The sequence below is a fragment of the Eulemur rufifrons genome, chromosome 15 (assembly GCF_041146395.1).
Source record: "Eulemur rufifrons isolate Redbay chromosome 15, OSU_ERuf_1, whole genome shotgun sequence".
Taxonomy (NCBI): domain Eukaryota; kingdom Metazoa; phylum Chordata; class Mammalia; order Primates; family Lemuridae; genus Eulemur; species Eulemur rufifrons.
In genome coordinates this window covers 44,979,172-45,005,415 of record NC_090997.1, presented here as the reverse complement: position 1 = coordinate 45,005,415, position 26,244 = coordinate 44,979,172, and the positions used below count along the sequence as shown (strand labels likewise).

At 35.8% G+C, this 26,244-nt stretch overlaps 1 protein-coding gene across 3 annotated transcripts in view; it reads right to left on the bottom strand.

The window, feature by feature from the left end:
* Window positions 1-4,699: 4,699 nt before the first annotated feature.
* ORC3 (origin recognition complex subunit 3) overlaps window positions 4,700-26,244 on the bottom strand; it is a 63,065-nt gene continuing 41,520 nt past the window's right edge. For 2 of the 3 annotated variants that reach the window (XM_069487654.1, XM_069487655.1), the window contains 7 exons: window positions 16,564-16,697; window positions 13,794-13,870; window positions 12,603-12,703; window positions 8,686-8,827; window positions 6,999-7,115; window positions 5,971-6,050; window positions 4,700-5,434 (listed from right to left, as the gene is read on the bottom strand). In XM_069487654.1, coding sequence (XP_069343755.1) covers window positions 5,329-5,434; window positions 5,971-6,050; window positions 6,999-7,115; window positions 8,686-8,827; window positions 12,603-12,703; window positions 13,794-13,870; window positions 16,564-16,697 — 757 coding nt within the window. In that variant the 3' untranslated portion in view covers window positions 4,700-5,328. Of the gene's footprint in view, window positions 5,435-5,970; window positions 6,051-6,998; window positions 7,116-8,685; window positions 8,828-12,602; window positions 12,704-13,793; window positions 13,874-16,563; window positions 16,698-26,244 lie in introns of all 3 variants that reach the window. The other variant, XM_069487653.1, reaches the window with a different exon arrangement.

Here is a 26,244-nt window from a genome sequence, read left to right as displayed (position 1 = left end):
GCTAAATTTCTGTGTTGGAATTACCTCACCAGAAAGTCTTAGCCTACTGACTGTAAGTACTGGGAAATAATTCCAGAAAAGAAATGTGTACAATTTCTTGGACCCTACTGACTGTAAGTACTGGGAAATAATTCCAGAAAAGAAATGTGTACAATTTCTTGGACCCAGTAGTCAATTACCAACCGCATGATTTCAACAGAAAGGTTACATTAGCTACCTAGGGATTCTGAATGGCCAAAGATGCCTGAAATTGCTTTTAATAAGTAAACATCTACAAAATTTAGTGTTAGCAGTCATCTTAATCTTTTAGTAAAAGGCAGTTGTGATATGGTACTGTACTTAGGTTATCGTATTGTGTAATGTGTTCAGTAGGTCTGATTAATAAATGCACATAACGAGGTAGAATTCTTTGTATTTGTAAGGAAAAATAGGCAATGAGAAAAACCCTGGAGGCTTAAAATGTCAAAGCTATCTTTAGGGTCATGTCAAGTTCTTCCATAGGCCAAAAAATAGATAAAGCAGACACTGCATCAGCAATATTACCTGGAGAGCCTTTGAAGATTCTCAGTCTCTACCCCTAGGGGAGAACTGTTGAAATCTGTTTAATATGCTGCCTACATGATCCAAACAGCCAGAGTTGGAAATGATTGTCTTTGCCCCATTTGGGTCCTGTCTACTCTCTTACTTCAAAATTATACAGTAATGGTGTCAGTAAGTGAATTATTTTGCGAAAGCACCCTGTCTTTCCCTGTCTACTCATGGACACATGCCTCCCACAATCCTCTGCTTCTGCATTTGCCCTGAGGAAAGAAGCATTTAGATCCAAACCCATGTCTCAGTGTCATTCAGCTCCAGCAGTTCTATCTCTCCTGTATCTGTTTTCTCTCTCGAGATCATTCTCATAAGAATAAACATGTTATTAAAAATCTTTTAATCCTATATCCCTCTCCAGCTATTACTCTATTTTATTGCTCTCCTTTATAGCAAAACTAAAGAATTTTCTAAACTTCCTCCAAGTTAATCGCCCCCTCCTTTTTTCACCAACTTGTTATATTAGGAAAAAATTTAAACAGAAAAGTTGAAAGAATAGTCTAATAATGATTCACTTAAATTGAACAGTTATTAATATTTTGCCATATTTGCTTTATGTATTTTTTAACTGTTTCAAAGAAAGTTGTAGACATGGCAGTACTTAAACATCTCCTAAGAATAATGTGGTTCTATATAACCTTAATACCATTGAAGTTAATATAAAGTCCTTATTTCAGATTTTACCATTTGTCCCCCCAATTTTTTACAGCTTTCCCCACCCCAAACCCCAAAGCAGGATTCAATCCAAGATTCTAGAAAGACTAGGCCTATTGTCTTGTTGACTTTTTTTTTTTTTAGTGTCATTAATTTAATTTATATCCCTTTAAACTTCCTATAAACTGAAAGTTAGGTCTAAAGATTTTATTAGTTTCAGGTTAAACTTGTGCAAAGGTGCAAGGTGATGCTGTGGTCTCCATATAACATCACATCATAATGTATAGCTTTTCCAGGGTTAGTGTAAGTTTATATATTTGCTTAGGTATTCTGAAGGATGATGCCTAGCAGGCTTTGTCTTCAAAGTAAAATCACCAAAGGTTTCCACATTGCCAAATCCAATTGACAATCCACATTTGACCTTGGAACACTGTCTTCAGTTGGCTTGCAAGATACTGTAGGCATGACCCAGAGCTCAACCTTGGGCTCCTTGCTATACCTCTTCTAATACTCATTTTGGTGATCTCATCTAATCATAAGGATATCAGATTATATTCACCTCCTTGGGGGACATCTCTACTTGGATATCTAATAAATATCTCAAAATTTATGTCTCAAACCAACTATTTTTCCCTCTTAAATTTTTCCTTCCGGTCATCCCCAATCACTTAAGGCAACTCCATTCTTCCAGTTTTTCAGCCAAAGTCTTGGACTCCATCTCCTTCACCTACTCTTGGTTCCACCTAAAATCTTACCATCTCCACTATTACCCTAGTCTAAGACATCATCATGGCTGCCTGGATTATTTCAGTGGTCTCCTAACTGGCCTTTGTTTTGTCTCATTTGTGTCTCCACTCACCCATCCCATTCTACCCTCACAGTAACTAGAGTGATCCTTTAAAGGTCTAAGTCCTTTACTTAGATGGCTTCCTACCTAAGTAAAAGTGAGAGACCTTAAAATGTTCTATAGAGCCCTGAATTAACCTGCATTCCATCCCACCTCATACCACTCCTACTGAATTCCTCTTGCTCACTCTGCCTTATCCACACTGACCGCTTTTGCTGTTCCTCCACTGTAGCTTACCTACTTCTGCCTTAGGATCTGTTACTGCTATTCTTTACCTAGAATGCTCTTCTTCCACAAAACTTAATGGATAATTCTTTCATCACTTTTGAGTTTTTGCTCAAATGTCATCACAATGAGGCCTGCTCTAACCACTCTGTTTAAAATTGCAGCCTGACATCCTGGTTCTCTTCACCCTGCTCTTTTTTTTTTTTTTTCTGTAACATGCAATTGTCTGTTCTACCCCTGCTAGAATGCAATGAAGGCAACGATCTTTGTTCACTCAAGTATCACAAGTGCCTAGAATAGTGCCTGACACATGATACATGCTCATTTTGAATGAATTTCAAACTACTTCAGGGTTTTCAGATCAGTATTTTGTTAAAAGATTTAGTAAATCAGAATGCTCCATTTGTAATGTATTTTGGTTGAGGTTTTCTAGGATTAAGGAATGGACACACAATTGAGCTGACATTCATAGGTTGGTTTAAGGGCTTTGTGTTCCATTAATAGTTACCACAAAGGAGCTGCTTGTTTTAATTTTATAGCTCCTTTGGGTATTCACTATGAAAATAGGACAGTTTCTATCCTGCTACTCTCTCGCCTAATCTTTAAATAGGTAGTGAGAAAAATCAAAGTGGTTCAGTGCATGACATGCTCGTAGGTTCAACCAAGTGCCCAGCAAAAGAAAAGTAAGGCAGGGCTACATATTCTACTCAGTGAATCTATACCTCAGACAGATGTGAATCTGCTGGTCTGAGGCCAGTTCCTCTGTATCTTATAGAGTAATAAGCATCTTGCTGTATGACTGTTGTTTAAAGAAATGGTTTCTAAACACACAATTTTATCTGGTGCTCATGTGAATCACTTGAAAGCTGGAGGAAACCACATTATACATATTGATGGTGTCCTCATTACCACAGAATGAAGTATTGGAAAACCTTCCCCTTGCCTCACTGAAATAGGCAATAGATGGAAAAATCCTTAAAATCATCTATACATTCTTTCCCTAGATATTTACCAACCATTGTAAAAAAAAAAATGAAACATGACTGAAGGAGAATGACTAGAGTATTAAGAAAAAATATTGAGCTAATTGCTGTGAAGGTAAATCATAGAATCTCATTGACTTCACACAATAGAAACTTATTCTTTGATCATATTTATTTGGCAGAGGCTCTGCTCCATGCCCTCATTCAGGACCCCTGGGATGACAGAGGCTCTACCTTTAATACGTGGATTCCAAGGTGTCAAAGCCTACATTTGTCCAGTTTATTTCTTATGATGATGGTGTTTGTGTTTGCACTTAATAAATTTTCTGAACTTTCAAGTTGACAGTCCTGTGTACATATGTACAGGTGTCCAAGTTCTGCTCAAAAAGAAATCCTGGCATCTTTTAGATGAACATTGTAAGATACTTAATCTACCTTAACTAATGCTACTGTGGTAATTGTCTTTCTCAAAGCTCTTCAGGGCTAGATGCTTTCTGCTCTGACAGTTGACTCTATTCTGGTACCTTGGGTTTCCCCTTGTTTTTAGCCTTGGCAACATGTTGACAATCTGTTTTTGGGATGTATTTCATCTAGCATTTTTATGTGTTTGAAGAAGGGAGCGAGGGGATGGGGAGCAACTATCCATTAATGTCATCTCAGCCTACCATGTTGCCAGAGGTCTAAGATACTCTTTATTCTAAACCCATATTAATGCCTCCTTTTATACTCTAGAATTAAGGAGATTTGGTTTTACAGGTTAAGCATCCAAAATCTGAAATGCTCCAAAATCCAAAACTTTTTTAGTGCTGACATGATGCTCAAAGGAAATGCTTATTGGAGCATTTCGGATTTGGCATGTTGAGTGGTAAGTATAATGTAAATATTCCAAAAATCCAAAACACTTCTGGTCCCAAGCAATTAAAATAAGGAATATTCAACCTGTATATTAAAATTATCCTCAAAGGGCACATGCATGTGTGTGTGTGCACAAGCACGCAGATACCCTCCTACAGTTACACAGTTCCAAGGTTTGCTAACCAGTTTCACCTGAGTTTTTTTCTGAACATGGTCTTTTCCCCTCAACTACATTTACATGGTAATTTTGGTATGTTAGTGAGTAGTTTAAATATAAGTCCCAGAATTCTCTTGGGTATAGAACATTAAATAATGAACTTTAGGTATCTTTGTTTCATTAGGTCTTGATGAGTAAGGCCCTTGCCAAGGCATCTGGGCCTTACCTTCCTCATCTGGATTTTATAAGTTTGGGATGAGACTTGTGGAGGCCTTCCTGGCTCTAAGACTCCACGACAGGTCACTTTCCTCATCTGGGTTTTATAAGTTTGGGATGAGACTTGTAGAGGCCTTACTGGCGCTAAGACTCCACGACAGGTCACTTTCCTCATCTGGGTTTTATAAGTTTGGGATGAGACTTGTGGAGGCCTTACTGGCTCTAAGACTCCACGACAGGTCATCCATAAATGGAATATTTACTGCCTTTAAGTATAAAGCCCAACAACTTGGGACCTTCTTTAAAGTTGTAAGTAAAACTAAAGGAAATGGAGAGGCAGAGGCAGTTTGAGAACCTATGTAGTCACCAGAAGAAACAAACCTGTAGAATATGCATGTTATTGTATAATACACTAAAACGAGGAATGTTGGTGCAAGAAATTGGGGGAAGCATGAGTACTGCTAAACCAATTGCAAATAATTTATACTCCTGGATAAAGGAATTTATTACATTTATACACTGTATGTTCAAGAATGACTTACTAATGACTTTGTGAAAAGTACAGCAATAATGTGTGAGAGGTTTTAGCTATACTGTAGGTATGTTAGATTCTAAAGTACTCCAAAGGTGTTTTGATATACACCCGTTTGGAATTAGCATACTTTCTTGTTAAACATCACATGGAGATTACACATTTCTCTTCTCATGAAAACAGTCTCCTCTAGTGGTATGTAAATATGACTGGGTCTCCCTTTTCTTTTAAGCTAAATGTGATAGTTCTGGCTTCACCCATTTGCTTTCTAGCAGCCTCCCCATGTTAGCCTTGCCACATGGTCAGTCTTCTGTTTGGTAGGTTTTATAAATCCTAAAAGTTCTAGTTCAGAAACAGCTCTAATAAACCGAGCACTGGAGGCTTTAGCTAAGGAAATTGGCCACGCTATATTTTTGACAAAAAAAGGTTAAAATCTCAATGCCAAATATTAGTTGGTAAAGGGAAGTAGACAGTTCAAATAAACTAAACCCTTACTGGAAAACATCAAATGTATTCAGAATCCACTGTCAATAAGACATGAATGGAAAAGTACTTAACACTTCCCTAAATCTAAGTTTCACATAGTATCAAAATCACTCCCTGCCCCCACTTCTAAAAGTACATTAGAAAAACAGGATTCAATAATGACACTTTTTCATTTTTGATAAATTTTAAAAGATAATCTTGATATAAATTTGAGACCAAATATTTTAGGCTTGGTCTCATTTTAGATTGAATTCAAAATAAATACTTAGGAATATAGAATCAGTCATTCTGGCATGGTACGGTTAATATTGACAAATAATAATGTTTGGGGCACATCTTTATAAATCTCTAATGTAGATCTGAAGAAACTAAACTTATATTCTATGTGTACCTGGACTTTGTAGAAATGGTTTTAAAAGGATACTGGATAATTTCATTCATTTCTTCTGAGATTACAGAATTTGCATCCATTTTTTCAGCAGCTGTCACAACTGTTGCAAAAGCCTTTTGAATAGACAAGACAGAAGAAAGTAAAAATCTTTACAGCTGCCAAACATTTTTACTATATTTCCTTTGATGGTTCTGTAATTAGACCAGGTCTGACAGTGCTGCTTCTGCTGCTAACTGGCACTCTTTTTTTTTTTTAGATTCTTAAAACTACACTGATGATCACTTTAAACCAATTACACATTAAAATATAACGTAATGGTTCCTGAATAATCTTGTTTCAGACAACTAAGAAGTATGCAGAGAAAAACAAGAAACAGAGTGAAAGCTGAAAGGTAAAGAAAGCCTGATATCCTCTACTAACTTTACCCCAGGAAAATGCCTGGTTTTTTTTGTTTGTTTGTTTGTTTTTGTTTGTAAGGAGCCAATTATAGATATGTTTTAATGGTGACAAGGTATCTGTAGGGCCTTAGACAGAGTTAAGATCTTTGTAATACTATTCTGAGGAGGGAAAGAATACAGTTATTTATTTTAAAGAATAACAGTTGTCCATGGCTTTGCCTTTGCCAAGTATTCCTTGTACTTCCTGATTGCTAAATCTGTTGTGTAGTCATTCCAACATTTTTTCTTTTATGCAAGATAGGAAATTCTAGTAAATAATATATTTTATTTTGTGGAATAAAAGAACTGACCTAAATTGTTTAGTTTTTGCTTAATGCTAACAATTGGGTTAGATCACATACTTATTTTGACCTGGCATGAACACAGAATTGGCTTGGTTGAGGAGTGCAGGATCAGCGAGCAGGGGATTGGGAGTAGGGATTGTTGAGCTACTATTTCCTAAGGAACTTTTGAAGTGTGAGGCAATTTATGCTTTCTAAACAAAAGACAATGCATTAAAAAATAAAAAATGAGCTCCAAAGCACTAAAACATAAAAATATTTCAGGAAAGTTGTCATGGATGGTTGGACAAATATACAGCTTGCTCTTTTCCCCTTGACCTACCTCTGACCAGTCCACAAGGTTGATTAGCCTGCTACACTCTAGGTGCAGTTTATATGCTATGCAGATGTCTGGGGCAGTGTTTGGAATGCAGCCTTCTTCACTTTTCAGTGCTTCATTCTAAAAAAGAGCAGTAAACTAAGATGACTACTTTTTAGAAATGATTACAACAAAATCAGACATTAATGAACCTCCTAACCTAAATTTAGTAAACCAGTAAATGGAGTCTTTTGGTTTCCTTTAGTAGTGAGTCAGTCTACTCTTCAAAAGTTAGCTAGTTCTTGTGTAGGTTTGGGTGCTAGGCATAATCTCTCTAGTTCCTATTTATTAGAAAAATATTCCCAGGATCAGAAAACAAGCATATTTTTCATTTTAATCATAGTTTATTAATCTCTGAGACCATAATGGATTTTTAGTTCATGGAATTCTTTGGGAATATTCAATAAATTGGTACTTCCAACATTTGTAATTAGCTGAATTCTAGCAATTACTATACTATATTAGTAAATACCAACATACTACTACCAGGGCTATAATTTATCTTTCAAAGACAAGACTATGTTGTTAACACTACAGATCTTAAGCCCCATAGGAACTATCAGTGTTTTTTCAACTTATTCGAAATCCATGGTTTTTCCTGAGAAACACAAAATGTCACATACACACCCCACCCTGGATAATAGAATAGATCCCTCCCAAAGACTGCTGAAATCACATCAGTTCTCTTCTGTGACCCACTAGCCAGGAAGACAGATTTTATAGTTTTAATTTGTGGTTTATATGTTAAAAATAACTGATTTTTTTGTTCTTCTAATATGAAATTATTCAAGCTCCCTACTATCACTGTCATGGAAAGCCATTGACTTATATCTTCCTTCACAGTGTATTCTCTTTGCAATACTTAGCATATTTGTGAGCCACTTTGCAACAGGAAACCAGCATGTTGGGATGTTCTTCATAGGCTTTATGGATTCACTTCTTAAGTATCTTTTGTGGCAAGATTTCTAGGTACTTAACTGAGTTGATAACTTACAACTCTTTCACATATATATATTTATAGCTTTTACCTGGTTATAAGATAGCTAGTTTTTAAAATTGTGAACTGTCTTCAACTCTCTTGTTTAAAGAACTTCTAGGAACTGGTAACTGTGTCTGGATTTTAGACAAGGGGCTCTCCTGTGGTGTGTTGCCCCAGGAGTTTTAGCAGCAGATTGTTGGCTATCTTCTACACCCAGCTGTGCAGATATAAGAATATATCTTTCTTTGGTTTAAAATCCAAGATGAAATCCCAAAATATTTCTTTCTTTTGCTCACTAGAAACAATCATTTGGATATTCAAGTAATTTCATTAGGCCATATTGTTTGACCCATATCTGCTGCTATGTCTGTAGGAAACATTTCCTTTATTTTCATTAATAGTAGTAGAATTATACTCTCAAGCCTTAGTGCCTATGAAAGGCAGTTTATACATGGTCAAAATTTGGCACCATCAGTTGACTACTGATCAGCATCTTTACTGGGTTAGAAATTCCCTTTAAAGTCTAAAGAATTTTTAAAAATATATGAAAGGTGTAACCCTGAGCTGCCAACTCTTTGTCCATTAAAATAGAACTACAAATTTACAATATTTGCCTGACAATGAAGCCCGGAGCCTGAGCTAAACTGTAAGGGAACTGAATCTGCTTCTCACCTTTAGATAATAATAAGGATTGTTGAGTGCAGTGTGGAGGGCGATTCGTGGAGCAGCATTTAAGTGCTCACGAAGGGCGTGGGCAGCACTGAAGTACACCACCTCGTGGAGAGGCTGTGTCTCAGGAGGCAGAAGGTACTCTCTGAAACAGCCAAAGTCAGGTATCAGCATTTAGATAAGCACAAGTTTATCTTCAATTTAACATTTTATCAATCCTCTATGGAGGACTAAACAATTTACTTAAAAAGCAAAATCAACAATAACCAAAAACAAATGAAACAAAATCTCAATATCAGATGTAGAACAGTTTCACTCAGAATTGTACCTCCTCCATACAATTTTAAAACTTCCTCCAGACTCTTTGCAAGAAACTATGTATTTCAGTTTTGAGTTTAGGAACAAATGTACATAATTTACATTCTGCTCAAAAATCTTTAAGGTAGAATTTCTTAAAGTATTAATGGATTTCTTAAAGCAAATTATTTAGAAAACAGAGATCCACATTCTCTACCATAGCAAACATCTAACTCTTGGCAGTGTTAAACACAGGCCTCAGGCCTGGAATTAAGAGTTTAGGAAATTCTTTTTGTCACAGAAAATGTCTTAGTTGATACTTTTCAGGGAAATGATACCTCAAAAGTTTTTTATACATGAGGATTACTTTTTACTTTAGAAAACAGAAAAGACTAAATTTTAGTTCTTGAGAGTATTGAAAAATAAATTATTCATCCATAAAATTTCAATTATAAAAAAAATTCACCATAACTTTGGATTCTTCTTTTTTCCACCTATGAGCTAGATGAGAAAACAATTTTAATAAAATACAAACTTAAAAGTTCACCCTGAATGTTTAATGAACGCATCAGAGGATCTGTGCCATGATGGTGAGGTGGTTCTTGGGTGGCCTGGAGGATAGCAAATTGGAACGGAGAAGCTTTGGCACACAAACTCAAAGACAGAGTAATAAGTCACTAAGTGGATTAAAGTATATAGTTAACTCACATGCCTTCATAAAGAAGATTTCTGGGGCTTAGTCCAGTCCTGAGCTTAAAGTATTTTGGCCACATGACAGATTGTGTCAGCTCCTTTTCCCACCAGTGCAGGGACAGCAAAGCAGCCACCTCAGCCCAGCCACTGAGGACATTATCCTTTTCTTCTAGGTGTCCTGACTTTTCTCTCCTCTTTGTGGAGAGGATAGTATTGCCTAGAAAATCCCCCTACACCTGCTCTGCCCTGGTGTGGTCAATGGCTTTGAAGAAAAGAGGAAGAAAAAAGGGTATTCAACATGCATATGACTCCTCACTGTCTTCTTCCTCCCCTCCTGTGTCAGGAGCTCCTGACCCCTTGCTCATTCTACTACTAAATGCTCTTCCTCTCATGTGGAACAGAACTTATTTGCCAAGAGTGTATGATTTTGACTAATCCTCAGTAAGGACAAGAATTCTGTGCTTCCAGTACTGCTAACATCTTTTTTACTCAAGACTGAGTTAACTTAGCTGTAGCCTCAGGGAATGGTTTCTGTGATGCTGAGTGCCTTCCTGGCTGGCTGGCTGGCTATCCATTTGTAATTTCTGGCCATAAACTCTTCCTATACCAACCTCATACAATTACTCTCCAAACATTACATGGGGCTGTCATTAAAAGATCTTACTGAAGTCCCTGCTATGTAATAAAGATTGGAAATCTAACAAGGCAACCAGATAGTCATTTTTAGAAATTCAAGCTGGTGCCTCACATTTGTAGCTACTCTCCTATTTTAACATTTTTACATTTAATGTTTAGAAATTTAGGAAACTCCCAGGTAAAAGACCTTTTTGGATATCCTCAAAGAACCTCCATCAGAGGCAAAATAAAACATTTGACTTTATTTTGTCTCTACTGGGCTACAACATTTGAACAACAACAGTGACAAAACAACATCATACATTAGAATTTTTGTCTGACTGTAGACTTGGACATTGGCATAGAAATATGCTTCTGCAATTTATTTGCTGTGAGAAGAAATAAGCGATGCGCCTGGCACTAGAGCACTGCACTATGCTCATTTTGGATTCAGTTCGGAGTTTATAAATAAATGATCAGTCTTCACCAGAGAGGTGGTTCTAAGGGAATGGGTGGACATAGTAGTATTAACAAGGGCTACAAAGTTCAAGCTTGATTTTGGTGTAAATGGTAACTTAGAAAGTGGCAATTTATTCTCAGCTCTCAAGATTTGGCAACTTATTCTCACCTGTCAGTATTTTTGCTGAGAGCTGCTCATGGTATACCATGAACCCTGCCTCCTCAAGTCTACTGCTTATATTTATCTTTAAAGCACATCTTTTCTCCAGAACGCCAAGCTCTGTCTGTACATCGGTGATGTGGCCTTCGGAGGGGCTGTGTGGAGAAATGGAGAGAACCTGTTGACAGATGTCAAGAGACTGAGACTGTGTGACCCTGCACGAGTCAGAGCCTCCTCTCTGGGCTCTAGCTGCCACTTGACTGACTCCTCAGGTTCCTTTTAGCTCTAACATGCTACAATCCTAGTCCCTTCTCTCCTGGGATAGACAATATTGATGAAGACAGTAAGTCCCAGTAAGGAAGATTTTGTGATTTTTACCACACAACACACTTTAATCGTGCTCAGCATTTTCCATCACCACTCAGAAAGGTAAAAAGTCAGACATATTAGGTGAAAGATCATGAAAGGGGAATGGCTGGTGTGGTTTCAGAGCCTTTCACTTGGGATTTGTAGGAACTCAGGAACCTGATATTTGGCCTATAAATGATGCCAAATCACACTGCAAAATTATTTTTAGTGACAACAATGTTCACTGCATGATGGAAGGGGAAAAGTCAGTAGCTTGGGGCTAGAAACTACAATAGGAAAGCCTGATAGGGCAAAGTTAACAATGTGAGTTCTAAAATGTAATTTTTGACTAGTAGATCAGTTCAACATTGCAATGCATCAATTTGTTATGACACATTTCTTTCTCTTTAACATTCTTTTGGCCACACTTGGTTGATTATTTTGGACCTCTTTCATGGCATTAGTAATTTCTCCCCAAGGACTAGGAACAATGACTCTGCCCCCACATTGTTCTGGAAAATGGAACTTTTCACTTTCAGGAAGGATATGTAATTTATCAGAAAACCACTCTTTGTCTTCAATAATCAAGCTGCTATTTTTTAGTATTTTATTCCATTCAGTGCATAGCCTGCTGTTGGGTTTGAATTGCCATTAAAAAATAGAATAAACAATAACAGTTTTTTTCTATTTTTTAATTATCAAGTCATTTTCTTTTGTACACTTCTCACTTTTTTCTGTAGACTGGCCTAACTTCCTAAAAAGTACCTTAGGTAGGTGATTTTACACAGCTACATAAAGCTGGCTTTTGGGAAATCTATGAATCAGAATGATTGGGTTTCCCAAAAAGGAATCATCTTAAAATACAGGTTGGACTGGTAGACTTCTACATTTACTTAGTACATGTCTCAACACGAATTTAGTGCTGATAACAAGTTGCACTGGTATTCTTTAGCATTAGAAATTCTTTATTCAGGACAAAATAGAGCAGCATGGCTACTCTGCTCTGTTTTCTGACATTTACTCCTAGGAAAGACAGTGCAATGCAAATACTTTGTTATTAGAAAGAGGAAAAACATACACTTTCTATCTCCTGTTTCTCACCACCTGGCCTAATGAACTAGATCAAATTTAAGCCTGTGTTCTTGAACTGACAGTAAAAGAATAAACTAAGCCACTTGATTAGACTTCTTAATAAGGATAGAAAAGGAACACAAATTTCAATGCTAGCCTGGATGGAGAGACCTGAAAAGCATAAAGCCTAAAATAGCAGAAAATGTCCTGGATTGGCTATGGACAGCTATTATTACACCAGAATTATTTGGAAAATCGCATGATTTTTTAGACTCACCTCACTAGATAGTCAATGAAGTTCACAACTTTTTCTCTGAGTACTTCAAACTTGGTTTGCTTCTTACTTGTTCTTCTTAACTCCTTCATTTCCAATAAAGACTGTGGATAAAAGAATATACCTTTTCTCGTGGTTCTGAGACAGAAATCCCTTCAGAGGGAGCTCTTTTGCTCAGGTAGAGCAGCTGAAGCAATCCTCCTGCCTAAGCCTCCCAAGTAGCTGAGATTACAGGCATGTGCCACCATGCCCAGCTTTTTTTTTTTTTTTTAATTTTTTGTAGAGATGGGGTCTCTTTAAAAAATGTTGCCCAGGCTGGTTTCAAACTCCTAGCTTCAAGAGATCCTCCCAGCCTCCCAAACTGCTAGGATTATAAGCATGAGCCATGCCTGGCTTATTTTTTAAAGGTCTGGCAAGAATCTCTCCTCCTAGATGTTTTGCTTTATAATATATATCAAGTAAATTCTCAGGGAAAGAGAAAAAGGGCAGTTTACTTCCTTACTAAGTTATGTGGCAGAGTGCTCACTATTCACATTCATTAGTTCATTTAAGAAAAGGACTTAGAAGAAGGAAAAAAAAAACCTTGCCTTTTTGCCATATTAACACAATAGAGTCCACGTGTTTTGTTTTGTGATTAAATTTTACTCTACATTTATCACAGCTTGGTATCACAGTACAAAGACAGCTCTTTACTTTGACAATCAAGATACTAAAGTTAGAACTATCTGAAAAAGAATAAAATGGACATAATGTGGCTGAAGTTCTGCTCTATACTATGAATATTCATTAAAAAAAATCAAGAAAAGCAACTCAAACTAATGAGTTAGGCTTTTCTGAATCTCCCAGTTTGATCAAACAAAAATAAATACATCAGATAAATAATCAGATTCTTTTTTTTGCAACCATGTTCCCATTTTCCCTTACTGCTAGTAAATTATATTTCTCTCTCTGAGCCTACAGGAAGAATTTCTACCTATGTTGGCTAGTAGATTCCAGACTGCATATATTCAGAGTGAAGATGGCAGTGAGATAAACAGGATGTTCAATTTATAAGTGAATTACAAAGTCTGCTTTGTATCCTGGTTGTGATGTAAAAATGCAAATAAAAACATCCAGGCAGAGCTAATCTAGAGCACAAACTGAAAAAAGGGAGTGTCATGGGACGTAGCTGGAAGGAAAAGAAAGTGACCTGACCTTCTGAAGATGATAGAGGTCTGTCTTTTGAAGCCCCTTTTGCTGTGATCCAGAAGCATCTTCTTCCTCTTTAGCATCTGCTTTTAAAATAAAACCAATATACAGCAATTAGGGTAAATCCAAGTCAAGAGAACCAACATTTCTACTAATCCAAAAGAAGAAGTAAAGTTTCACCTATTTTTTTTTTTTTAAATGTGGCAAGGGATCAAGGTTCCATCAGATAAATGATTTCCTCCAGATTCTGAAGGTCAATAAATTTACATAACTTATGCTGTAGTGAGCTCTTTAAAAAACCAGCTACTGAATTATAAAAGTGTTACCACAATGAAAACAAAATACAACCAAATAAAACCCCCACAAACCATCAAAAGCCTCAAATATGTGTGCTGTTTAAAATAGTTTTTCAAAATCATACAAACTTAAATTATTTTCCTTTGATTATGCCAAGATTGTAAACAACACTATCTACACCCTAGCAAACCTGGTCTTGATCTTTCAATTCACTATTTTTGACCCAACATTATTTGAGTATGAAAGGGAAATGTGGAAAAAGTTTGAAATAATCAACTAAAATATAAAGTATATCACAGTTTTTGAGCAAAGGAAATAGAAAACCATAACTGGTAAAATGTATAGCTGTGCTTGTAGAGAGCACGAAGCACATGCTCATACGCTCCTCCAAATGCAGAAGGGGTTTTAGGAACTTGACACTCACATGGTTTGTTTGACCTAAATCTATGACAGGAGGATGCAGCTGGAGAATATGTGTCATTCTGAAAGATTAAATTTCTTTTTAACTATGCATAATTCCTGGTTCAAGAAAGACACAACTTAAGGTTAAAATATCTACTAAATTTTTTGTCCCATTTCATTAGCGTGTAGCAGAGCCTTGGAAACAAATCTGATATGACACAGGGCCCTACTTAACGCTTTCCAACTGTAATTTTAAGCCCAAACTATAATATGTAGTAACTGCTAAGAAATCAGAGATGGGATATAGTCAAATATTTGTATTTATCCAATGTGGGGAGTTTTAATTTCACTATATTATTAACAATGAGTCATTTTTGGAAATCAAGAAATACAGACATTTCTTTAAGCCAGCAGTTTTACTTTAATTTGTAAAATTCTTTATTCTTTAGGCTCTTAAATCATCTTAATCTCCAACCTTCCCATTTCAAAAAGCTGTATTCCTTTCTTTACTGCTAGCATATCACTGAATTTGTTCACTAGATGTTATATGAACTCTAATTAAAATTATTATATCTGCAGTTTCTTTTTACAGAAATTCCCATGAGTCCAATTTTGTAAAAGATTGTAATTTACCTTATTTATCTTATGTTCTTCTAAGCCTTTTACCCTATTTATTTACTTCAGAGTGGCCCCTCACTGGTCCAGCGACCATAATTAGGGGACATTTAAATTGTGAATCAGCGAGAAAAAAACAATGAGCTGGCGGCTAAGACTTTAGTCTGGATCCTGCCACTAGCTAGCTGTGCAATCTCCATCAAGCTACTTTATCTTCCTGGACTTTAGTTCCTGGTTGTAGCTGGACTCAGTGATCTCAAAAATACCAAAAGTGGTTCAGCTCATTCTGTAGTGGTAAAAGAGCAATGCTCACACATCACCTGGAGGGAAACCCCTTAGTGCCTGTGGAGAACTTCCTCATTCTGGCTGCTCATGCTACTCCAGTCAGGCAAACTTTCTCTTTTGTCTTCCATAACTGAGCACTCATCAGGTGCCCTGCATTACAGCTATGGAGAGATATGGGAGGGTTTCTGCAAAAGCAGTTTCCTAAATTCAAAGGATTTTTAAGACAAAGGAACATTTGCCAAACATAGAAAGGATTAAAATGAACATTGCAAATAAGATATTCTCACCAGGCCATGTCCTATTCTGTGTGCTTATAAATGAAGGTGCCTCTTTTCCCCAAACTCCATTAAAAATCTCTCTAAATTGGAAAAGTAAAAGGTACACACCAATTTTTTGTTGTTGTTCTACCAAAAGAATACCATACTTTGGTGCTAGAAACAGAGCAAGAGCCCATGAAAAGTTAATAATATCAGCCTCTGGTGCCCCATTAGAACAAAGAAGTCCTGGTGCCTTAGGGAACACAACATGGCTACCTAAATAAAATCAGGCACCCCAAGCATTCAGTAAATATAAATGATCATGTGGAGGTCATGCAAAATGAACGAAACTATAAGCCTCCAACACTGAGGAGTGCCAGGCTGCCTCAGTTAATTTAGAACTGAAAGATTCAAGCTTTTGTAAATCCGATTAAAACAAGCCTCATGCATATTGTGGTAATCAGCATACCAATGAGCCTCATTGCTGTGAAAGCAGTTCATAACTATTAATTTTTCAGGCTTACAAATGATTTATGCAGTGTTTTTGAAATCTATAAAGAACTTGATGAAATGCTTAAGAAAAAAACCTCTAAAAGGAGTCCTTAATTATGATGCCCTGCTACTTTCTCCAATCTTTTTGATTTTCTTTTCTTGCCTGTTTTTAGACAAATCCTCCAAACTGTCCATCTGGAGAAAGAATTTTTTTTTCTGCCCATTTGATGCTCTTCATTGTTTAAACCAAATCTAGAAGAGAAACACTTAGCCTTGTTAAGATGTGATATTCTGAGGCTTAGTATACTGACTGATCATGAACTACTTTATTTCTCATCACTTAGCACATCAGAAGGTGGGGTTTTCCATGTCATTTTAGTTAAATGACTGTCATGGCCAGTATAATTAGCAGGATATTATCCTCTCACCATCGAGGCTCTGAAACTGGGCCAGGAACTCTTCTATTCTCTTTGCTGTGTTGCCAAGGTGCTTTTCAGGAGAAGACTTAAAAATGGTGAAGCAATTCTGAAGTGTGGTCATCAGTTCATCTTTTGCCAACATTCTAGAACACAAGCAGTGACAGGATATGTAATCTAACTAGAATATTAACATATTTAAAAACATTTTCTACATATTAAATGTTTCTTCTCAGAAAATGATATAAATTCTTCACTAATAGCTATCAGTGTTTTTTTGAGATTTTCCTCAATGTATGTGATATTCAGAAGTTTTCTTGAAGGATTCTGATAGAGCATAGCTTAGAAAATTTACAAAAATCTTGGTTTATAGCCTGCCTCTGACACTTACTATGTTTGTAAAATAGAACAAGTTTACTATACATCTCTGATTCTTGGTTTCCTTGTCTACAAAATAAAAATAACTCACATATTTCACAGGTCATATGGAGAGTTAAAAATTAAATGAGAAGATTTGAAAAATCTAGCACAATGCTTACCACACAGTGGACATTTAATGCCAGTTTCCTTTTCTTTTGATCTAAACATACAAGAGACAAGAAGTGTCTACAAAGGATATGTATGTTAAATGCAACTTTGTTTGAAAGGACCAAAAATATAAGTATTACAGTCATTTCTCTAGTTATTACCACAGAAACTATGCTTTATATGTCCTATGGGCTTTATAAACATTAGTCAGTAAATCCACTGAACTTTAAACAAGATAGGCAATTCTGCTTGTTATTTATAGCACAGTCACAGTGGTTGAGTAACTCATTCAAGGCCATCGAGAAAATTGTTGTTAGAAATGGAGAACAAAGATATTCTAAAATTAGGATCCTGTTCTCAGAGCTTATAGGATCTCTCCACTAAGATTGCAGTCAGTAACAGCATCAAAATGAATTGTATCGATATCAGTAATTATCAACTGGTGACATTACACAGGTACAAATTATTCTCGGCAAATGGATCTAAATCATTAAAACTACAATGATTAAAAGTTCTAATGTTAACCATGAAGAAACAATCAGACAAATCCGGAATGTGGGCCATTCTGCAAGACAACTAACTTATGTTTGACATTTTTCATAATAAAAAATTTGGGAGAAATACTGGTATTACTAAGTTAGGAGAAAGAGATTCAAACATAAGTAGACTATGCCTATTGAGAAATTAAACTGGTTATTTCATGCAAAATTTAAATCTAAACCAAAAAAAGTATACAACCACTAAATATAGAAACTGAGTAGGGACAGACAGTAAATTTTTCTGCAGTTTTAAGAAAAAGTATAAAATCTCTCTTCTTTCTCAATAATTATCTAAAGTGTAATCTTTATCTGTGAATGAAAGGCAGCTAACAGGTCAAAGAAAAATAAGCCAAGACCTTTCATTCTTGATTATGTTTGAGATTTAAAATTTCTGAATTTCTCCTGCCCAGACAGAGTTAAACTGTTAAGAGAAGAGAGTTAACTCAGTCACAATCTGTTATACCTAACCTTTAGGCCTACTCGAGTAGACAAGATCAGTATTTCCACTGTCTAAGGAATCACCAGCACTGGCCTGCTTTGGGGGGAGAAGAGGCTGAGTGAGGTGATACTGGTGGGAGGTCTAAGCCACATTAGCAGCACAGTGAGGATCTGCTTCCCAGGCTACAGGCAGCCACATCTCTTATCCATTTTGAGCTCCAAATAATTGAATATCGAAGAAAGCCAAGCCTAGCCTAGCTTATTATTCACCTTTAGAATGCCAAAAAAGGAGGAATTATTTCATATAATTTTGAAATCAAACTTTATTAGACATAACTTTTAATGTGGCATTTGATTGGAGGAAGTAGATCTTTCACTCAGATAAAAACTTCAAGGGATTCAGATATTATTACTCCTCTTATTTTTAGCCAAAGATTATGTTTTTATTGTTTCCAGAGTAGAAAAAGATCTCACACTTTCCTAATAGCTCTCTGGTTTAACGTAAAACAGTAAGACTTGAGGTAAGTCTGATTAGAAATAATAATTTAGCCAAACCAATAAAGTCATTAACTAAAATTTTTTTCAGTAAAATTATACACACACAGAATCAATGATGCTTGTTATCATCACCCATTACTCAACATTATCCTGGAGTCTTGTTGCTAAGAAAAAGAAGCAAGTGGTATAAACACTAGAAAGGAGGATGAAATTTATTATTTGTATATTATGTGACTGTAAAGTTAGAAAACGTAAGAACTGTAAATTAATTAGAGCATAAAAGGGTGACTATAAGTTAAATATACATGCATGTGTGATAAACATCCATACACATGTAATCAATATCTGATATTAAACTATGTAATAGGAAAAAAGCATATTCAAAATGGTAACAAAAACTATAGAATACACAGCAATACATTTTATAACACGTTTAAGACTTATATAAAAAAATGCAAGTCCTGAATAAATTTACAGACATTTTAAGTTTTAATAATATTGTAAAGATACAATTCATTCCAAATTTATCTATACTTTTAGTACTATTTGAAACAAAATTCCAGTGGGTATATTTTAAAACCCAATAAAGTTATTCTAAAATGTATCTATAATAATAATTATTCTGAAAAAAAGAAACAATGTGTGTATACTTGTGTTACTATGTCAACAGGTACAAGCTACAGTGATTAAAATCAAATTGTACTTAGATGGGAATAGACAGATCGATAGAAGAGAATAAGAGTCCAGAAAGAGATCAAGGTATATACATGGGAGTTTGTTATGCAACAGAGGTAGCATTTCAAATCAGTGGAGAAAATAGCTTAGGTAATAGAATTAAATCTTTCAAAAAAAAAAAATCAGATCACCACCTCACATTTTATACAAAAATACATTTCAGATATAATAAAAAAGTGAGCATGGTATGGGACCAGAGGAAAGAGCTAGCTCATCAATCATAAAATACTAAAATAAAACAAGGAAAGATATTTAAGCCTGATAATATCCATCATCAGCAAGAGTATGGGAAACACACGCCCATATGTTGTTGGTGTGAGTGTACACTGTACAACAGTGTTTATATTTTAGACTCAGAAAGTTTACATTTATGTGTTTATTTTGTGGAAATAATTATACAAATGTGAAAACACATACTCATGCTCACGATTATTTTTTGTAATAGGGAAGAATTAGAAACAACCTAAATGTATATCGGATAAGGGATCGATTAAGTAAAATGTTACACTTTCAAAACATGGGATATTATATAATGATGATAAACAATGAGGCAGGGCAATATGTAACATTTATATGCACATATATATATCAAGTGTCATTTGATACACTTTATGATGTAGGTACCATTCTTATTCCCATGTTAGAGATGAGAAAACAGGCACAGAGAACTTAAGTAACTTGCCAAGAGCCCCCCAGCTGGTAATTGGCAAAGCCATCTCAAAACATAGCATCCATGGCGCAAAACAAAATGACCACCACAATAAAACTAAAAACAAAAAAACAAATGCAAAAAACAAAGAAATGCAAGTTGTGGATAATTATAGTATATTTTATTGTATGGTATGATTTAATATATATTTGTGCCTAAAAAAATCTGAAATCTGAAGTACAAATTGCTAATAGTGGAGGACTGGTTTTCAAAGTTATATAACACAGGGGTAATATCAGAAAAGTACTGTTATTTTTTTCATTTAGATTACTAATAGAGTGCCTATAGCAAGCATTTTGGATAAACCAAACCTAACTGAACAAGATCACTTGAAAACTACTAAAAAAAATAAAAATTTTAACTCATTCCAAAAACATTTGTGATATACAGCACCTCAAAAAATTAAATATTGCATCTAGCTACTGGACCAGCACTTTTCAAAATGAGTTTTCAAACTGGGTTTCAACCCCTTTGTCAGTCATGAAACCATTCAATCATTCAAGAGGTATTTACGGAATGCCTACTACATACTAGGCACTGTTCCAGGCATTTGAGGTATACCTGGTGAATCAAAAATCATTGTCCTCATGGAATTTACATTCTAGCAGGGGTGGGAGTGGTGGAAGAGACACAGACAATAAACATTGTCTAGCTATCCATATCATGTATGTGTTAAAAATTGATAAATATTATGGAAAAATACTGAACAGAGTAAGGAGAGAGCCACGGGGCGGGGGGTAGGTTTCAATTTGTAAATGGGTTAGGACTTCATTGAAAAAATGACATTTGATCAAATATGTAACAAAGGAAGAAAGCCATACAAATATCTAGGAGAAGAGCTTTTCCCAGCAGAGAGAACAATGGGTAGGTGCAAAAGCTCTATGGTGGGTATGTGTGGCATGTTCTAGAAAGCAAAAGGAGGCCAAGATGACTGAAATGCAGAAAGAGAATGTGCAGCAGGAGACGAAGTCAGAGAGAGGCAATGGTGTGGGGTGAGAGTCATGCAGTGTCATCATACAGACTATGGCTTTTACTCAGTGAAATGGGAGTTAATGGAGGGTTTTGAGCAAAAGAGTGACATTATCTGAAATATTTTAAAAGGACTATTCTGACTGCTGTTTTGAGAAAAACCTGTACAGGAACACATGTGGAATCAGAGAAACCAGATAGGAGGCTATTGCCATAACTCAGGTAAGAGATGAAGGTGACTTAGACCCTGGCGGTACCAGTAAGATCTGATTCTTGATAAATTTAAAGGCAGAGCGCAGGCTTTTGGCTTGAACAATTGGAAGAGTAGAGAGACTGCAGGAAAATTACAGGTTTCAGGGGGAAGATCAGGAGTTCAATTTTGGATATGTTAATTTTGAGATGTGTATTGGACAGCCAAGTGGAGGTATTAAGTAGATGGACGTAACAATCTGGCACTCAGGAGAGAGGTATGGGTTTATTACTAAACCCTAGTATACTGTAATGTTAGGATACCAGGGAGAAGAGAAAGCACTAAAGGAAACTAAGAAGGAATGTGCAATGAGGTAGGAGGAAACCAAGAGAGTCCGAGTCGTGGAAATCATTAAGAAAGGAGTAATGAACTCTGTCAAATGCTGATAATAGGTTAATGCAAATGAAGATGGAGAACTGACCATTAGATTTTGGAACATGGAGGTCACTGGTGACTTTGATAAAACTAGTTTTGATGAAGTGCAAACACCTAATTGTTATCAGTTTAAGAGAGAATTGGAGACAGTGAGACAATGCTTTCCACTTTTGGTGCAATCCAACTAACATTTTGTTTTAAAAGAATAAAATTGAAAAGAGAATATCAGAATTAAAAAGCCTGAAAGCTACCATGTGAGATTAAACAGAAAGGAAAAAAATGAAGTGTGAAAGCTACCATGTGAGATTAAACAGAAAGGAAAAAAATGTCTAAGATAGGTCACATCAATGCTATAAAAGAGCTATTTATCTTTAACCAACTTGATTAAGAAATGATTATATCACTATCAGATAAATGGTTGAAAAAGGCCTGTGATACTTAATGTGTTAAAAGCTCTTTATAGTTGTCATTAAAAAAAGTTTTCTTGAGTAAGACAGAAAGAGAATCATTTAGCAATCATTAAAAGCAATCATCCTGCAGGGCAATGGAGTGTTCTGCTTCATTATGCAAAAAGCCAAAAATGTTTGGTTAAGTGCTAATTTTATAAATGTCTGATTATGAGAACAGGCTATAAGGTGAAACTGGCCAATCCATAGCTAATGCAAAGATCTTCTGACTAATGAGTTCTCAAGTTCAAAAGACATCATCATTATAAAAAGCAGCTTTGAAAAATACTTAGAACTTCAATCTGCAAATGTATTATACCAATGAAGACAAAAAGAAAACAAAAACAAAAACAGTATGTGAAAACAACCTACTCACAGAGATCATTTTCTTCAAAAACTAACACAACAAAGTAATTATATCTGATCATAACAATGAAACAGAAACCAAAAGTATGTGTAATTCCTCCTAAGCCGTGATATTTCATATTAGATGACACTTCCTCAGAGGAGCTGTCCGACCTCACAAGCAGAGGTTAACTGTCCAGTCTATTGGTTCCTTAGCACTTTAGTCCTTACCCGTCACAGCTCTTACCGCTCTATATTGTAGCTACTTGTCTACTTGTCCACTTGAATCTCTCACTTGGCCAAAATTTTGTATAGGTAAGGGCCAAGGTCATCTTTGTCATCAGATCAGTGGCTCCACGAATCAAGCATTAAAAAAAACATCTTTTGAATGGATAAACGAGGCAATGACCACGCAATGATAAAGAATTTCGTGAACTCAGGCCCCTTTTCTAAGGTGAACAGTTCTCAAACTGGTTCATCTGGGCGAGCTTCTGGAAGTCATGGTGCCCTTGTAAGACACCATGTTCTTCTGTGGAACATCATATGTCAAAATGAATAAATTTTATTCCATCATATGGTTGGAAACATTAGTAAGCTAAAATATACAAATACTTTACTCATATACTTTTTAAAAGTGCAGTCAGCTCTCCATATCTGTAGATATTGGTGAATTAAACCAAATGCGGATTGAAAATAATAGGGGAGGAAAAAGTCTGTACTAAACATGTACAGACCTTTTTTCTTGTCATTATTCCCTAAACAATATAGTATAACAACTATTTAGGCCGGGCGCGGTGGCTCACGCCTGTAATCCTAGCACTCTGGGAGGCCGAGGCGGGTGGATCGCTCGAGGTCAGGAGTTCAAGACCAGCCTGAGCAAGAGTGAGACCCCGTCTCTACTAAAAATAGAAAGAAATTATATGGACAACTAAAATATATATATACAAAAAATTAGCCGGGCATGGTGGCGCATGCCTGTAGTCCCAGCTACTCGGGAGGCTGAGGCAGTAGGATTGCTTAAGCCCAGGAGTTTGAGGTTGCTGTGAGCTAGACTGACGCCACGGCACTCACTCTAGCCAGGGCAACAGAGTGAGACTCTGTCTCAAAAAAACAACTATTTACATAGTGTTTATATTGTATTAGGTATTATAAGTAATATAGAGATGATTTAAAGTATATGGGAGGATGTACATAGGTTATATGCAAATAAATACTGTGATATCCATGGATTTTGGTATCCTCGGGAGGTCCTGAAATCAATCCACCCCAGATATCAAGGGATAACTCTATAACCCTGAATTCACAAGAAAGAAAGAAATAAAAAGCTGTCAAAGTTTAGTTGATTGGTTATTTCTGAGTTTTTAAAATTAATATTTCTTAACTACCGATTTGTCTTACTAGCAGAAAAATGGTAGTAGGCACTAAATGCTTAATAAAGAAAAACTTAAATACAAATTCACACTTTTTCTCTTTACTGAGATAAAAAACCATTGCCCAGTATTGGCAGTGGAATACCTTGGGTTTTTGGAATCAATTTGACATCAACTACCTAAAGCCATTCAGCTTCTCCACAAATAAAGAATTCTCCATTAATGGCTTCATTTTTTCCTCAATTTTTTGTTTACCCCCCTCTTATAACCCTTTATTTTCTAGAACAGTGTTTCTGAAAGTATGGTTCCTGGACCATCTGTCTGAATGTGCTGAGAGCTTGTTAAATGCAGATTCCTGCTGAACCACCACACCAGGGTTCACAACAGTCTGATCAGAATCTTTGGGGAAAGAGCAGAAATCTACATGTTTAATACACCTCAGCTAATTCTTATGCACTCTAAAGCCTGAAAATCTTTACTCAAAAACCAGTAACTATCAACATATTTTGCTTTAAATGGAGTTTCAACAACTCAGCTGTCTGCCTAATTTCACCACAATGCTACAGGTAATTGTGGAGGACCTGATGCAAATTCAGGATTGGCATTCCCTGTTCTAAAAGAAATTATATTTTAATGGTGCAGTCTTATATACTCCTGCATAGATAAATCTAGACAATCATTAAGTTAAATTATTACCACATTAGGAAGCATATCATAGATTGTGGAGCTGTGTCATTTTTCCTAAGTAGATCTTTAAGTATCTAAAGTTGACCTGCAAAGTCAAGAAATAATACATTATTTAGATTCCAAATTTCTAGTCTCTTTCAACTAAGCTGAAGTGATCAAATGTTATTACTTGGATCATGTTTCTTTTTAACTCAATGAAAGTTGAGCAGACCTGCTAATATATTACTGTTTAAGTCAAAAGCAGAAATTAGAATAATTCCTTTCAGCCCAAAGTAAATTCCTTCAGCAATCAATCAACTTCAATTTCTAAGTCTGTTTCTGTAGGAAGCTCATAAAGTTACACTTGGGATAAGCAGACCAGACACTGTGGCTCCTTTCATTTATATGTCTGCACTCTGTGCTGATATGACTAGTGTCAGGATCCGGGGGTGTGGGGGGAATGATGTTTGAATCTATAGAAGCTTGCTCTGCTGGTTTCATTTTAAAATTATGGATACACTCTGAACATGGACTACTAGCCACAACCCATAAATTTCCTTTTATGGAATAAATAATTGGCACAGGGATGAAAAATGCACTGGACTTTGAAGATTCAGATTTAAATCCCAGCTCTGCCAACTGCAGAAAAGTCAATGTTTCCTGCCTTGATTTCCTTACTTGAAAGAAAATGGGATAACTCTAAATAAGTAATTCTCAATTGACAGGGGTAGGGGACAGAATCAATTCCCCTAAGAAGTGGGGCACATTTTTCATTATACCCAATCCAAGAATCCATTGCTATCAATATGAGAGTGTAGTGTTCTTCAGGTCTAGCTGATATATCATGTTCCTACAAATTGAGGACTCTATGATTTATATTAACTCTTAAAATTTTATTGTTTATATAAGATTTTGTGAATTTTTAAAGTCTGAAAAATTCTTGATTTAGTGTTTGATTCCTAGATGACTGCTTAGAAATTCTCTCCAAAAGGAGGGTAAATTTTTCCTCTTAAGGTCTTTCATAGCTGACTAGGAAAAACAGTTGTACTCCTAACCTAGCTCACTGCTGTGTTGGCATCATTTTTACTATTAATACTTCCTGTTCCCAAAAGGCTTTTTAACTTAAATATATCCTTATATAGTGACACTTATATAATGACACAGAGTTGAGTGAAAAATTAACCAACTCATATCCCATATAAGGATGTGGTCTTCATGCTCCAAGAGTTGATTGAGTGAGGAAAGGCTACAGAAAGAACACATGCAGAAACACTGCACTCATGTCAAATTATGACAGATATTATAAAGGCACACTAGCATGCTCCCCCTAACATAAATGTCTGTTGCATATACATTTTAAAAATAACTATGATATAAAATTCTGTAGGTCTTTTCTCACTCATGAACATATGACATAAACATTGACCTATATTATTACAAAGCCCTTGCAAATACTTTTTAAATGATCACCAAATATTTCATCAAGTAGATCTATAATTATTTAAGCACGTCAGCTTCCACATATAGGTTTAGTATCCTTATCCGAAATGCTTGGGACCAGAGGATGGGACCCAAGTCTAAACACAAAATTCATTTATATTTCATATATACCTTATACACATGGCTTGAAGGTAATTTTATATAATATTTTTAGTAATTTTGTACATGAAACCAAGTTTGTTTACACTAAACCATCAGAAAACAAAAGTGTCACTATCTTAGCCACCCAGGTAGACAATCTGTGGTTGTTAGGCATCACCACCATTCCTGACTCTGAATTTATATGCTACTGGTAAGCAATCATTTTCTTATACTTATTCAAACT